The sequence below is a fragment of the Branchiostoma floridae genome, chromosome 7 (assembly GCF_000003815.2).
Source record: "Branchiostoma floridae strain S238N-H82 chromosome 7, Bfl_VNyyK, whole genome shotgun sequence".
NCBI classification, from domain to species: Eukaryota; Metazoa; Chordata; class Leptocardii; order Amphioxiformes; family Branchiostomatidae; genus Branchiostoma; species Branchiostoma floridae.
In genome coordinates, this window is record NC_049985.1 from 1,745,868 (window position 1) to 1,761,479 (window position 15,612).

General features: G+C 42.5%; 1 protein-coding gene across 1 annotated transcript in view; it reads right to left on the reverse strand.

Moving 5' to 3' along the window:
* Positions 1–747: 747 nt before the first annotated feature.
* LOC118419268 (ATP-dependent DNA helicase DDX11-like) overlaps positions 748–15,612 on the reverse strand; it is a 53,200-nt gene continuing 38,335 nt past the window's right edge. Inside the window, exons 26-28 of the mRNA XM_035825615.1 lie at positions 9,730–9,884; positions 1,878–1,923; positions 748–1,554 (exon numbers count right to left, since the gene is read on the reverse strand). Of these exons, the coding sequence (XP_035681508.1) occupies positions 1,894–1,923; positions 9,730–9,884 (185 nt within the window). The 3' untranslated portion in view covers positions 748–1,554; positions 1,878–1,893. The remainder of the gene's footprint in view (positions 1,555–1,877; positions 1,924–9,729; positions 9,885–15,612) is intronic.

Genomic DNA, 15,612 nt, shown 5'->3' on the forward strand with positions numbered 1-15,612 from the left:
CTAGTGCCGCCTACCATAGTTTCATCAGGTTGGTATGTCACTGAATAACAAGATTCTGTGTGTACAACCAAGAGCTTCATTCTACTGACTGTCTGTCTGCTGCAGTGCAATGTGAACCAGTCAGCACTTAATCTCCCGGAACCAGATCTACGGTGGCTTAATGTATAGTATCAAACACACATTTGACTCCCTTCAGCCGGCTATACTTCTTGGCCAGCTTTGATACTATCTTGTAGCACCGTAGGATCTGCTTGAAGATTAGTCAGCACTACCCTGAGGAAGGTGACAGACAGTCTTTGAAAGGTTTGTGTTGCAGTATACATTTTGTACATTAGATTGTCTGCAGATTACACACTGCAGCAGAGACATGTGAAAACCACAGAGTTCTCAGATTGCATCCCCTTAGCCTGCTTCGTCTTAAAAGGTTTGTGCTCCCCAATTGCTGTCTCAGTTTGCAAACCTCACATTCAAAAACCACATGCAGCTAGAGGAAGTACCACCCCCCATCCCATCCCACCTCAGCCCACCCTATCGCCAAGGTCACCCAAGGTCAGTCAAGGTCAGCCAGCATTGCCCTTAGGAAGGTGACAGACGGCTACCAAAATGTTGGTGGAATAAAATTCCTGGTTGTCTACAAAGAAACAGTACACCAGCTAGAAACCTTGGCCAAAGATAGATGAAGATGGAAGACTTATGTTGATGGCATTGCTGCCCTTACAGCTGATGAGGCTATGGGACCAGTGAGTGTCTTCATAGAATCTTGTTAAAACTTTTAGCCAACATCCCATTCCAAAACCACATGCAGCTAGAGGAAGTACCAACTCAGCCCACCCTATTGCCAAGGTCACCCAAGGTCAGTCAAGGTCAGCAGCATCTGCCCAAGGGCAGCAGCAGGAACCAGCTACAGGTGGAACTGTCCACTTACTTCAGCTGTGTAGTAAATCTAGCACAGGAGGATTAGGGGGCCTTGACAGCCTTACCCTGGATTCCAGACTGTATTGGGAGCCTACTCTCCAAGCAGAGGTTAGGCTCCGGCCGTTTTTTTTAGTCGTTTTATCGGGCTTTCTATTTTTTTTTTTATATCTTGCTGTGTCAAAACCTAACTGGCTGGTTTGGCTGGCGTACTTCAAGAAAAATGACAAAATACAAAGCCCGATAAAAACGACTAAAAAGACGTTAAAAAAACAGCCGGAGCCTAACCTCTGCTTGGAGAGTATTGGGAGCCCACACGGGCAAGCTCTAGCCTCCCTAGCAGGCTCAACAAGTCTTTCTTGGCTGAGCACCTCTGATCAATAGTCTGACCCCCCCTCTCCATGATATTTGCTCCTTATGTCCTGCATTATTTTAGCCAGTAGGCAAGCCTTTTTGTGCTTTTAGTCGCTCCCTTCCAGAAGCAGACCTTCAAGCGGACCAAGGCTAGACTTTAGGCTAGCATTTTTTGGGGAAAGAAATATTCTGGAACTGGAACTAGACTGGAGCAGGTGCACCTCATCAGCCATGCTGCCCACCACGTCTTCACTGGTGGAACGGAAGGTCGCTCTTCCTCTGGAAGAACTGCAATATCAAAGAACACCACAATAATGAGTTTTCTCCAAATCCTGTCAAAATTGACAAGAAGTGCAGAACAAAGAATGTTAACAAAACATACTCTCCAAGTAGAGGTCAGGCATTTAAATTCTTTTTAATGGGCTTTCTATCTTTTACCGTTTTGTTGATATCTCGTGTTAGGCCTGAATACATCAATAGTGTGGTACAAAAGAGAAAGCCCAATAAAAATGCCTAAGAAACGTCAGAAACCAGCCAGAGCCAAACCTTTGCTTGGAGGATAAATAAAACACAGGTTATGTTAAGAAAAGTAAACAATAAGAAACAACAACCTTGACAAACCCTCTGTTATCTGTCAGCTTTTTTAGCCATGAAGAACTGGAACAAAACAAAACTTTGTTAGTAAAAAACTACCTTTATAACATCAGTTTTGTCAACGCTGGGCAAAACTATTCATATTTCCACAAAGAAATTGGGACATCAAGATATGGACATTTTGCAAAAGTCATTAAAAAACACTAGAGGGCCCAATCCTACACCAGCCACTCTCTGCCCTAAGAGTTACTGTATCTACAACTAAAAAAACTCATGACATGTCCAGAACATAAGATATAAAAAAACAGAAGTTATGCTGCACTACCATAACAAGCCGCTAGGGGGCACAACATCTAATCATTTTGAGGTCTCATGAAGACCTACTCACATACGAAATATCAATACAATCCATCTTGGCATTCTCAAGTTATGCTGTTCATCTACATACATACACACATACACAATATCATACAAATGCTACTGAAAACATAACCTTCATGGCAAAAAAAGAGGGTTTTTAAGGTAACAACATGGTACATATCATGAACAAATCACCCTGTCATGACTGGAGGTGGGATAAAGACTTTGCACCAGCAAAGTGGGTTGAAAGGAAGTTTGAACAGCCTTTAACAACATACACAATCGGCCTGTTTGCTTTTGTAAAGAAATCAACAGACTGAAACATCAATGTCAAAACAAACAATGCCAGCAAATTAAACTTCAAAGGAGTGTCACTTTGGAGTGTGGTACATGTACTTAAGCCAAAATAGTTCTAGTTGATCCTAGTTATCTAAGCAACTAGGTATGATATTGGAAACCATCAGATGTTTTAGGTAGCATTCAATTCAATTCAACTCAATCCTTTATTGACATATCAACATTGAAGAGCAGGTTTTATGAGGGAAAGTTCAAGGTCAAAAACCTGCTCTTCAACAGATCCGCTCAGTGTCACTGACAAAAGGAAGTGAATGCTACCTGAAACGTCTGACCATTTCCAAAAACATATCCAGTTGTTTGAGTAACTGCTTCTTGGCATATCGTATTACCTTCATGGACATAATGGTACTTAACTCCCAGGAGATAAGCACGTCACCGGAACGTACTGCGCCTGCGCAAACCCTGGTAGTTTGGGGCTTGGTTTGGTCAACGTTGCATTAAAATCCCGCTTGTTGCACAGTATATGTTAGAGACATGGTTTCGTGTAAAACGTACACGGAGTTTTACCCTTATATACGCACGTACTTTCTTAAATGCGGCCCTTTAGTAAACCGGGGGTTTAGCATGTCTATACTTTTGGCGCAGGCGCAGTACGTTCCGGTGACGTGCTCAGGAGATACATGTACGACGATATTGTATCTAAACCCTTCAATGAGCGTCTGCATGCGGGGTCCCGACAACGATTTACGCTGAATTCAGAAGAATCCCCTACGGATTACGCTAAATCAAGTAAGGCAATCACGCTAAAGGACCGCCTCGCTACGAATTACGTAGATAAGATGGTTTTCCCTACGAGTTACGGGAAATAAAATAGGCTGCCTACGCCTTACGGAAAAGAGCATGCAGACCCTCCTCAATGACACATGCATCAAGTTGCCCACGACAAAGGAGCTCTCAGCAAGCCATGCTCTAATGGGAGGTTCTGGCCTCCAAAGTGTCACCCTCAGACACAAGTTACTAAGGCCTGGGGAAAAAATGTTGTGTTTCCTGTTTCCTGACCTACCCTAGAAAAACCTGCCGACCCTAGACTTTTATTTTTGGGTGTGCAGTGGAGTCACATAGCTTCCAGTTAGAATTTTTATTCAGCATGCTTCCTATTGAAGAAAAACATTGCTTGACCTATCTAATCAAGGATAAATGTATTATGCACACAATTAAAGTTTGACATTGAAAGACAAGTGTCTTCATTCATTTCAGTTTACTTTGTTCACTTCTATAATTATTATTAGACTCTATTGTAATATGTCTCACTGGAGCTTTGGCCAGCCTAAAAAAAATACAAGAAAAAAAGATAATCCCTGCCAACCGACCCTAATTTTTTTCATGACTGTACCAGGAAACACAACATTTTTTCCCTACGCCTAATACTCCACTCCTAGTCAAGGCAAGGGATACAAGTGGGTCATGGTGAATCCTTGGCTTTGTAGAGGCCTCCAGGACAAATAAACAACCTGTCCTCCGGATTAATATCAGGAAAAGACACTTTTGGGGGGCTGACATGCGAAGAATGGCGGAAAGGAGCGATAGACAAGAACCTAAAGCCCAAGCCGACCCAGTCTTTAACCCATAAGCAGACAGAGGGGAAAGCACTATCTTTGATAACAAAAACATGCCCATGTATGAATTATTGCCAAAAGAATTATACTTTGAAGTCCGGACCTCCCACAGCGTGAGACTTGAGTGAGAAACACCTGTTCAGTAGGGACAACATCTGCTTGTGCACTGCAATACTCGAAAGTCCATTTCTCCAAATAGGAAATGTCATGTTCCAAATTTTCCAAATTTCCACATCTAATCTAAAATTATCACAACATAATATAAAACAAAGTAAAAACTAACATGTTAAAAAACCTGCCAGCACACTTTTTTGAGCTTTCAGAAATTGTGATGAACCCCGCTTTTATAAGTCTCATTTCTGATGCTGAAAAGTCAACAGTGCATGTGCTGTACACCACTGTACATTCACTTTTACTATACACAGTACTACGTAACTCTACATAAATATCTAGATACACTGGTGCACCCACAGTACTACCAACTACATGTACACCAACAGCAAAAGTAAGGTGCACAGCTCCAATTGTTCGTGCACCAAAGTGGATATACACCCAGTATTTTGAGCCCTGCACTGGAATAGACAGTTGGGCTGTCGTTGACACTATGTATATGGTGCTATAAGTAGTAATACCAGTGGAGCTTGTCGGGCTTTCCCCACAAATACACAAATACCGTAAACGGTTCTGCTTGGAGACCAAAGTCAAAGACACACGTTACATAACTTGAATAGTTGAGAAGACGAAGGGCGAGAGGTTGTCTTCACAGTTCAGTTATGCTTATGCAAGGGTGATGACATTACATTACTGCAAAGACTTTGAAGGTGAAAGAAGACTTAATCTACCCTAAACATAACAGTATTTATACATCATACAGTCAAATCTGTACATTGGCCACCTGGCCATTGATATGCATGCACATGCAGTCAAACCTTTACTAGTGACCAAATCTACATAAGGACCACCTAGCCATTGATATACAGTCAAACCTGTACTAGTGACCACCTCTACTTAAGGACCACCTAGCCATTGATAAAGAGTCAAACCTGTACAAGTGACCACCTTTACATAAGGACCACCTGGCCATTGATATACAGTCAAACCTGTACAAGTGACAACCTCTACATAAGGACCAACTGGCCATTGATATACAGTCAAACTTGTACTAGCGACCACCTCTACATAAGGACACCTAGCCTTTGATATACAGTCAAACCTGTATAAGTGACCACCTCTACATAAGGACCACCTGGCCATTGATATACAGTCAAACCTGTATAAGTGACCACCTCTTCATAAGGACCACCTGGCCAATAATATACAGTCAAACAAATAGTGAGGTCCTGTGGCGCAATCGGCAAGGTGTTTGATTCATAACCCAGAGGTCCTGGGTCCAAATCCGTTGATGTGCCACCTATCTTGTGCCCCTGGGAAAGGCACTTTACACCACTTTCCTCACTTCACTCAGGTGAAAATGAGCTTTGGTAATGGATGTCCTCAGATAAGACGTTAAATGGAGGTCCCGTGTCTGGGGAGAGCTAGACAAGACAGGTACATTTTAGGATGTTGACTTTTCAAGAAGACCAAATCCTTCTAAAAAAAGCTGTGTGAAGACTGCAGAGTAGAAAAATCAACATAAGAACAAGGATGTTTTGTGTTTTGGTCACTGAGACTATCTTGGAAAACGATGGTGTCCAAATCCTGTGTGATGACCACATTAGGACTGTGGGCATGTCTAACAGAAAGGAAGACTGTGTTTTTCAGGATGTTTCTATCACATTGTCTCTGCCAAGTTCTGCCAAGTTCCCACACATTCCAGCCATTCGTGGTCTTCAGCACTGGTCTGGGCTGATGTCAGAGTTGCATTGCACAGTAGAGGGCACAGAATGCAGGTAACATTTAAAATTACCTGCACCTGACAAATTTTACCTGCACCACTCTGAATTTAGGAAGTATGGATCATACTAAAATTGTTCAGGAATCATTGCTATTTTTTTTCTTTTATAGTTTATAGGTGGTAACAGCCAATGCAGCTAATAATAATCCTACATCATGGGACATTTGATAATATATATGTATGAAATCCAGTACATAGACTAGTGCAGGTTAGGTGCAGGTGCCAGAAATACCTGCACAGCTCCAATTTTACCTGCACTAATATGCATATGCAGGTGGTATTTCGAGCCCTGGAATGGGAATACGATCTTATTGCCACTTGATCCTTCAAAATGACCTTACTTTCCTTGAAATCTTTTGCCCAACTGGAGATTTTTTGAGCTAGTAGGGTGTAAGCTTTCCTGTTTTAGTCAAAATTTGTTCAGTTCAGCAGTTAAGTTGGTGTAATGACAGATTTGAGCTGTTGGGTGCTACCAGTTGAATCAGGAGGGACCTGGGGTCAAAGTTGAGGTTTCTTTCATAGAGCGAGCTTTTCTGGGAAATTGAGCCGAACAACCCTGTTTTCTTTGATTGTTTATAAACTTTAAGTTTGACATTGGAAGACCAGTGTCCTCATGCATTTCAGTTTACTTTGTTCAATGTTGTAATATGTCTCACTAGTTTTCGCCATTCTAAAAAAAATATTACAAGAAAAATAAAAGATAATCCCTACTGTACCTACTGACCCTAACTCTTTCAGGACTGAAACAGGAAACACAAAGTTTTTTCCTCCTAGACTATTATAAGGCATCAGACTTGACACTATGGGAATGTAGGACATGACACCAGTGCTGATATATGAGGAGGCCAGAGCTGTCAGTGTTGACAGAGGTGGACCCCGGTGCTTAACACTGTTTGCTTGTCCAGGCCCTGGGCCCAAGTACAGCTCTCTGCCAGCGTCGTGCAACACGGAATTGTCACTTCTCTCGACCAACACCTTAACATTCTCAAGGGAGTTAACAACATACACAAATATGCTGGAGAATGTATGATAAACATTGTGGCAGATAGCTGTTGTGAGCCTTTCTGTAATGCTTGGTACGTAATATTATTATACAAGATAGTTATAAAATTTGGCTGTACGTGTTGATAAAAAAAGAACTGGAGGCAACGGAAATGGCAGAATAACTTTAATGAATGAAGACCTTTATTGTACATTCATACCCACTGGGTTTAGTACAGGTCACAACAAATGATACAACATGATATAATGATACAATGAATCTACACTACTCAAGGATCGTATTCTACTGCGTACATTCGGCTTCTTCTCGTTTCTTTGTGATATTTAATATGAGATAGGGAGTAACCAGTGTGTTATGATTGGGTAAATGTATATTCTAATCAGAATTAAAGTTTTTGTCTTTCTGTCAATGTAGAAAAAATGTGAAGCAATCAGTAATATGCAAAGATGATAAAAATCAGGCAAAATTCACCCTAAATTTTTTTAACCATTAGTTTCATTCATAAGCAGGATACCAATGGTAAGCTTAGACCAGACATCATGATTTGAATCTGACAATCCCAGATGAAGGAATATGAACATACTGAATAGTGATCATTCTTTTTTGATGTTACATTTCCCATGTATACCAGCACGATGCCAACAGCTTTACAGATGGATGTTGGACACTTTGGCCCTTTCCCAACTCCGCCCATGGCTAATCAGACCAAATTGACCCAACACTCTGTTCAACTTTACCCCAACCCTAACCCTAACTCTGGCTGAGTTAACCAGGGACATTCAATTGACTAGGCGGAATCACGGATCCCTTTACAGATAAGAACCTGGACTTAGTGTACAAGACAGACCAAATTGACCCAACACCCTGGTCAACTTGACCCTAACCCTAACCCTAACCCTGGCTGAGTTGATCAGGGTGTTGGACAAAGTTGACCGGACTGTCTTGTCCCCTTTAGAGATAAGAACCTGGATTCTGTGTACAAGACAGATCAAATTGACCCAAACACCCTGGTCAACTTGACCCCAACCCTAACCCTAACCCTACCCACAACTCTGGCTGATTTGACCAGGGAGTGTTGGAGAGTTGACTGGGCCGAATCACTGATCCCCTCACAGACAAGAACCCGGACTCAGTCTGTGTACAAGCCACGATTATCTGCCAAATGGCACGGGGCTGTTTACGACTTGGGCAGACAAGATGGGCGAGAGAAGATCCTTCCCAACTACCCTCTAACTCAGGCACAGATAGTCCACATTCCTCAGATGGAAGATCCTTCCCAACTACCCTCTAACTCAGACACAGATAGTCCAAATTCCTCAGGGTGTATCCCTGACCCCACATATCTCAGAAACACCACGGAAGATACAAATACTCATCCCAGCTGGATCGTTGGTAAAGCTGCGAACCTTGGAAAGGGTTCAAGCTGCATGAGGACAATGCTCTCGGTAGCTGCACGCCTAATCTCCAAGCAGATCCTACGGTAGCATAAGATAGTATCAAAAGTTGGCAGAAGAGTGAAGCCTGCCTAGAAGTGTGTTTCGCTACCAGGGAAGTGGACACCTCTTGGCTGAGTCTACACTCCTTGGCCAGTTTGGTACTATCTTATGCCATTGTAGGATCTGCTTGGAGATTACTGCATGTCCCCCCAGCTTGAAACGTGTACTTTTATAGTTTCCATTCAGCCTGCTTCCTAGTGAAGCAAAATAAAATCTACTTGTAAGATCCTAATGTAGGATAAATTTGTCCAAAGATTTCTCGCCTTAAAAGGCTTGGAAAGTGCCTCGCCAGTTTCAATAGAAAGAACGTTAAAGGAACGTCTCACGGCTGACACAACTGCAACTAACTTGAGGAGGCTTTATTCCAACATGGCTGAACTGTAGGTGTTGGTGGTCGGACTAAACTATAGGACTGAACCAACTTAACATAGGGGTGTCAGTCTGACTTCACATAACACAAACCAATAGGTGGCGCTTGGAAAGAGTTCAAGTTGCCTGAGGACATTGCTCTCTGTGACTGCGCGCCCCTCAGCATGAAACACGTACCTGTCTAATTTTCATTCAGCCTGCTTCCTAGTCAAGTAAAATAGAAACTACTTGTCCTATCTAATGTAGGATAAATGTATCAAAAGATTTCTAGCCTTGAAAGGCTTGGCAAGTGCTTAGAAAGGGTTCAAGTTGCTTGAGGACATTGCTCTCGGTGGCTCGGTGCCACTCAGCTTGAGACACGTACCATTCTAATGGTGCCAAATGCATCCCCAAACTTGCTAAGGGCCATGATTAGCCTGGGTACCATCCAGGTAGTAGTTTGCTCCAATGTTCCTTTCGGCTACCCGTCTAGAGACCTGTACATTCAAACCGTTTGGTGCTAACTTCAGTTAATGAACGAATTAAGGAATAGGTTCTAGAGTGCTCGTTCGATGACAACATGACTGCAAGTGGGCGGAGGACTTTCGGATGTTGGAACGCCCGTTCGAACAAACGCTCATGTGTAGGGACCAATCAGCGCCCTCGTCCAAAATTTGGCGATTCCAGACGTTAACGTGGCCAAGGATCCCAGACAGAACTGCAGAGAAACGGCTCTATATAGTGTATTATAAATGTCTGAGCTAGAAGCGACTGTATATAGTGTATAATTAACGCAAGAGAAAACTACTTTCTGGATGGTACCCAGGCTAGCGCCCTTCAGCTTGAGACACGTACCTTTCTAATGGTACCAAACGCGTCCCCAAACTTGCTAATGGTCTGTAAGTGGGCGGAGATCCAGTTTGGCAGGCCCGCGCAGACGTTCGGTCGGAAGTAGCGCCGGTCCAGGAGGACGATCGTGGCGTAGTCCTCCTTGTGGCGTATTGCACGGCCTGGGAGGGATACAAAGCAAGAGTAATTGACATGAAGAAAAAAATTGTGTTCTTTTGATAGCTTGAGCTTAGACCATACCGATTTCATTTCTTGGTTGTCAGATATTTAGAAGTGAAAATATAGCAAGAGGACATCATAAAAGCCAGAGGGTAGGGAGGAAAACTTGAATATGACTGTATTTACCTCATAAAATTGAGTGCACCAAGGCACAAACCTGGTCCTCAGGCTTCGTTGTCATTATGTTTATCCATTTAAGGCTTTTTTGAAAAAGTTTTAAAAATCCGAGAAGCAACAAATTGAATTGGTGTGGCCTTACTACTGAGGAGGTAATCTTCCACTGGTCTTAACAGAGAAGACTTTTCTTAAGTCTTTATTGTACCGGGGATATTCCCATCGCACTTCTCAACAAATGCACTGAAAAATGGGCAGAGGCTTAACATGCCGTTCTAAGGACCACAACTTTTTCCAGTAGCGTGCATGTCAGGTGAGCGACAATAGCCGGGACTCAAACTCCCAACCTCTAGGCACACAGACAGGGCTGCTTACAACTGGACCACACAAACTTCCGAAAGTGACTTGACAGAATTGCTTAATTCCCTTTACTGGTTTATAGATTACCAGTATGACACTTTGTTATATAACTCAGCATTTTAGGTGGTTAAAGATGGCTCGAAGGCAGCACATTGTTGGAATACTGGCGTGGGTTTACGTCACACAGCTGAGAAAGGCTTAGGTTGTTATTATAAGTTATTCACTTCATGACGTGCTGGCAATGTTGTGACTACAAATGTCATTTGCCAAAATTTAGTACATGTAGGTTAAAGTGGAAAAGCCGTGAAAAAATTTGAGGGTGGGCATGCCCTTTTCCATGAAATGTAGGCGTCGTAGCAAGCTATTTGAGTTTACTGTTTAAGTCATAGCCGGCTAGCTCTTCTTCATATGAACGTTAAGTGTTGTCAGTAAATTATTTTCAAAGCATAATTGGTTGCTTTAAATCTACATAGCACGTTGTTATCATGATTCATCTAAATGCAGTATTGCCAAATTACTCACATAAATACAGCGGAGCAATTCAATGTTTCCCAAACAGTAACCTTAGATTTCTTTAAAATTGACATTACAAATCTTCCTCCAAATACTTTGTCTTGTAGAGTTCTTGTAACATAGGAGAGCTTCTGAACATTAAAATCTTTCAAAAACTTTTACAAGAATATTTCTTGTTGCATAAGGAGCTCGCGGAAGACAGGTGTGTTCCCTTCTCCCCAGACATGGCAGAATGAGAGCAGAAGTAGGGTTTATGCAGACTGAGGTCAGAAGGCCGCTGGTCAGTCCTGTAAATCTGGGGCCAGACCAACAGCAGGTCTGGGGGTCTGGTCAAGAACCAACCTTAACTTGAAAGTTCATCTGTGTTGGTACAAGTCATTCTTGAAATAGTTAAACTGTAATTTCCAACACCAAAATTGGACTCACCCAAATTTTCGACTGTACAGCATCAGTCTTTGTCAAGGAATGAACAATCCACTGCTGTTGTGACGTCACGTTATGTAGATAGAACACGTGACTCAGTAAGCAGTGGATTATAGGTTGCAGGAAGTCTATGGCGCCCACCGTCTCTATTCAGGGATGGTTGTAGAGCCCGGATGTAGATTGCTTCTTTAATCCCTCTGGCGAAAAAGTCTGGTTCTGTGTCCAAAATTTCAACTTTGTCTAGTGACACTGAATGACCCGGCGATTCTATGTGTATATGTTGGGAAACTTCTGAGGTTTTTGAACTCGGGCGTTTGTGCTCAAGGAACCTGGTCTTAAGTGATCTCTCAGTCTCCCCAATATAGGTTTCTGTACAAGGGCCCCTGATGTTCTGTCCTTGGCACTTAATATGATAGATGACACCACACTTTTGTTCTTTAGGGGTTTTGTCTTTCGGTGCTACAAGGATGTTGCGCAGAGTATTCGCCGGCCTGAAACAGGTTTTTATCCCATGTGAGGTGAAGATTCTTCTAAGTCCTTCAGACACACCTTTCACGTAAGGAAGCACAACAATTCCCCTGTTTTTCCCTCTGCTGGCATTGTTCTGTGTAGTATCACTGGGTGATGGGGGTTTGGGTGCTGTAGCCTTCTCTATGGCCCATGTGGGGTATCCGCACGTTTTCAACGCCTGGGTAATGTGAAGTTTCTCCTTCTGTTTGTCTTGAGGGTCAGTTATCACTGTTTCCGCCCTGTGGAAGAGGGTACGTACAACACTTAGTTTGTGTTCTAACGGATGTTCCGACTGGAAGTTCAAATATTGATCAGTATGAGTAGGTTTGCGGTAGATTGTCACTCGCAGGGACCCGTCTTCTTGTACTGTTGTCAAAGTGTCAAGAAAGGCTAAGGATCTGTTCTCTTCCTTCTCAAATGTGAACTTTATGTCAGGATCAAGGCTGTTTAGATGATCTGTGAACTCATCGGCGGACACAGAACCAGACTTTTTCGCCAGAGGGATTAAAGAAGCAATCTACATCCGGGCTCTACAACCATCCCTGAATAGAGACGGTGGGCGCCATAGACTTCCTGCAACCTATAATCCACTGCTTACTGAGTCACGTGTTCTATCTACATAACGTGACGTCACAACAGCAGTGGATTGTTCATTCCTTGACAAAGACTGATGCTGTACAGTCGAAAATTTGGGTGAGTCCAATTTTGGTGTTGGAAATTACAGTTTAACTATTTCAAGAAGAACCAACCTTACTGAGGAGATACTCTTCCACTGGTTGTGACAGAGAAGACTTTTTTTTTGTCAAGTATTTTTTGTACCAGGGAAATTCCCCTGGCACTTTTGGACAAATGCAATGAAAAATGGACCAAGGATTAATGCTCCACCCTAAGGACTGCAACCCTTTCCAGTAGCGTGCATGTCAGGTGAGCGACACAGCCGGGAGTCGAACTCCCAACCTCTAGGCCCAGAGACAGGGCTGGAAGTAGTGTTTATGCAGAGGTCAGAAGGCAGGGCTCGAAATACTGGGTGCATGTGCACCCAGGTGCACCCAAAATTGGAACTGTGCACCCAATTATTTTTCAGTGGTTGCACAGGGTGCACCCAAATATTTTCTTAGGTTTATGTATGGAAAGATATCAAGTATACTAGTATACATCATATTCTTGACATCTAAGTGTTAGGAAGATAATAAAAATGTCTGTCATGTTACTTGTTGAAGAATTTGATAGCTTGTAACTAAGTTTTGTTATTAGGTTTTTTTGACATTCTACTTAAATTTAAGTGGTGCACCCAAAAATGTTTTGGTGCACCCAATTTTTTAAGCTGGGTGCACCAGTGCACCTAATCCCAAAAATGAATTTCGAGCCCTGGAAGGCCACTGGTCACTCCTGTAAATCTTTGGCCAGACCAGGGCTTTAGCCAGCTCGAAATTTTTTTCTGTCAGCCAATTACGATCGTCGCGAAAACCGCGAAAATTAATTAGAAGGACTGAACTGAGACCTTGAAAAACGGGTTTTAATGAGATTATCGTATGCGAAAGGGCGCCGACACACATTGTCAACAATCATAACAATAGCAAAACAAACAGTGTGTGGCTTTTACGGCCGTGGACAGCGTCCCCAAGCCGCCTGTAGCTTCCACCAAGGATTTTTGTCCATTAAGGTTGACGGATTGGTTTTAAAATTTTTCCGTCAGACGCAGCACATTTCCGTCAATTGACGGAAAAACGGACGCTGGCTAGAGCCCTGGGCCAGACCAACAGCAGCAGGTCTGAGGGTCTCGTCAAGAACCAAGTCTGGCAGAAGACTGGAACTGCATGTACTTTTACAGGGGATTTATTTCCGGGACAATATGTAATGTAAACTGTGTTTTTCTCTTTAAAAAAGATTCTCACAAATTGAATGTCATATATAGTTTTTAATTCTAAAAAAAGTATTACAACAACTGATAAGATTTACATAGTTTAATATTGTATCTTTTTTAACCTGCCTTTCTTTTATCTGTTGCAACAAGAGACAACTTTATACTGAGACAGAGATACAGGTCCTGGGGATAGCTCCTGTTTGATATCCACTTTAAAAATTGCAGGACATGCCATTTCAGAGGGTTAAATTGTCAAAATCTGCCCCCAACCCTCCTTGAAAGCTCGCACCTGCATTGCCCACCTTCTGTGCTTGCTCGAAGTCCCCGAAAATCTACAAAAGAACCCCCAAGCAAAATCCTGGCTACAGAGACGACATATGACCTTTCCCCAAAACCACAACCCCATTGGTGGTATTACTCTTGTGCTTATGAAGGTTTAAGAAGGTGGCATTCTCCTGAGTATCTTTTACTGACAAGTGGACATGCCTTTCAGAGGGTGAAATTGGCTCAATTTGCCCGACCCTCCTAGAAAACTCATGCCTTCTGTGCTCGCTCCAAGTCCCCAAAAATCTACAAAAGAACCCACAAGCAAAATCCCCTCTACAGACAATTTGACCTTTCACAAAAACCACAACCCCATGGTGGTATTGTGGCTGTGTTTAAGCTCCTGTGTTTAGGGTATAAGAAGGCCGCCTTCTCCTTTCTCCTGAGTATTGTTGCTGACAAGTGGTTCTATCCCCCAGACCTATGGTAGATTTACATGTCTGGTATCTTGCTTACCCAGTCCCTACCCAAACAGAACCCCTGCCCCACTACCTGCCATGTCACCAAACAGTGAAACACTCACTCTTCACTGCAGTTTACCTTGGGTTTCTTTCTGGTCCACGAAGAAGGTCAAATTTATTGTTGTTGATAAAAATGGAAACATTAAAGGCGCCCAGATCAGTTTTTAGAGCATTAAAATTAAAAATATTCTGGATGAGACAATCGGTACGATATTGACACTATTCTAATGGTTTCCAGTCGTTAATTTTCGAACGCATGAGGTCACTGAGCGAACTGAGTCTGATTTGCTCGTTCACAAATCGAAACTTGATTCGAACAAGTGACGATATCTCCGGCATTGGCCATGTTCGCGTACGTTCCGGAAATTTAAAATAATGGCACGTGCAGCGCTCAGATTTTCAATGAGTTCTCACCACCCAACAACATCTCATCTTTGCTATGACAGTCAATATGCAATGAGATAGTGTTGTTTAACCTTACTGTATGTAAAATAGTCTGTCTAACGCAAACTCCGCTATCCAGAGCTTGTAGACGCCTCCCCGGCAATGTAGGATGGGCCTAAGAAGCGCGATTAAATCAGGCTATATGTAAAAATGACTTGAAAATTGAATTTAAAAAGACGAAAAAAATTGCTCTGGGCGCCTTTAAGAAAGACAGAACACAAGTCCTGCGTAGAACTAAATAACACAGTAAATCAGTCCTACGTAACTTACTATAAGCACTGCTTCATTCTACAAGAACAAATTTAACGTTAGGCAATGTACAAATTGTCCTCAGATTGCAATTGGCAAGTCACTGAATTTCAACAATTCAAGATTCTTTGTATACAACCAAGTGCTTTATTCAACCAACATTTTGGTGACCATCTGTCGCCTTTTTCAGGGACCTGCATTAACCATCTTCGTATATAATATAAACTTAACGTTTGGGACTGCATCTGTAAGCAGCGCCACCTATAGCTGCAGTACTGTACAATGCTCTTTGCCTCAGGACACTTCATCATGAAAACATAACCTTCTTGGCAAAGGTAAGAGGTAAAAAAGAACCTTTGGTGAAAGCAACATAGTCTCTACCAGACTCTCGGATCGCTGGAAAATCGT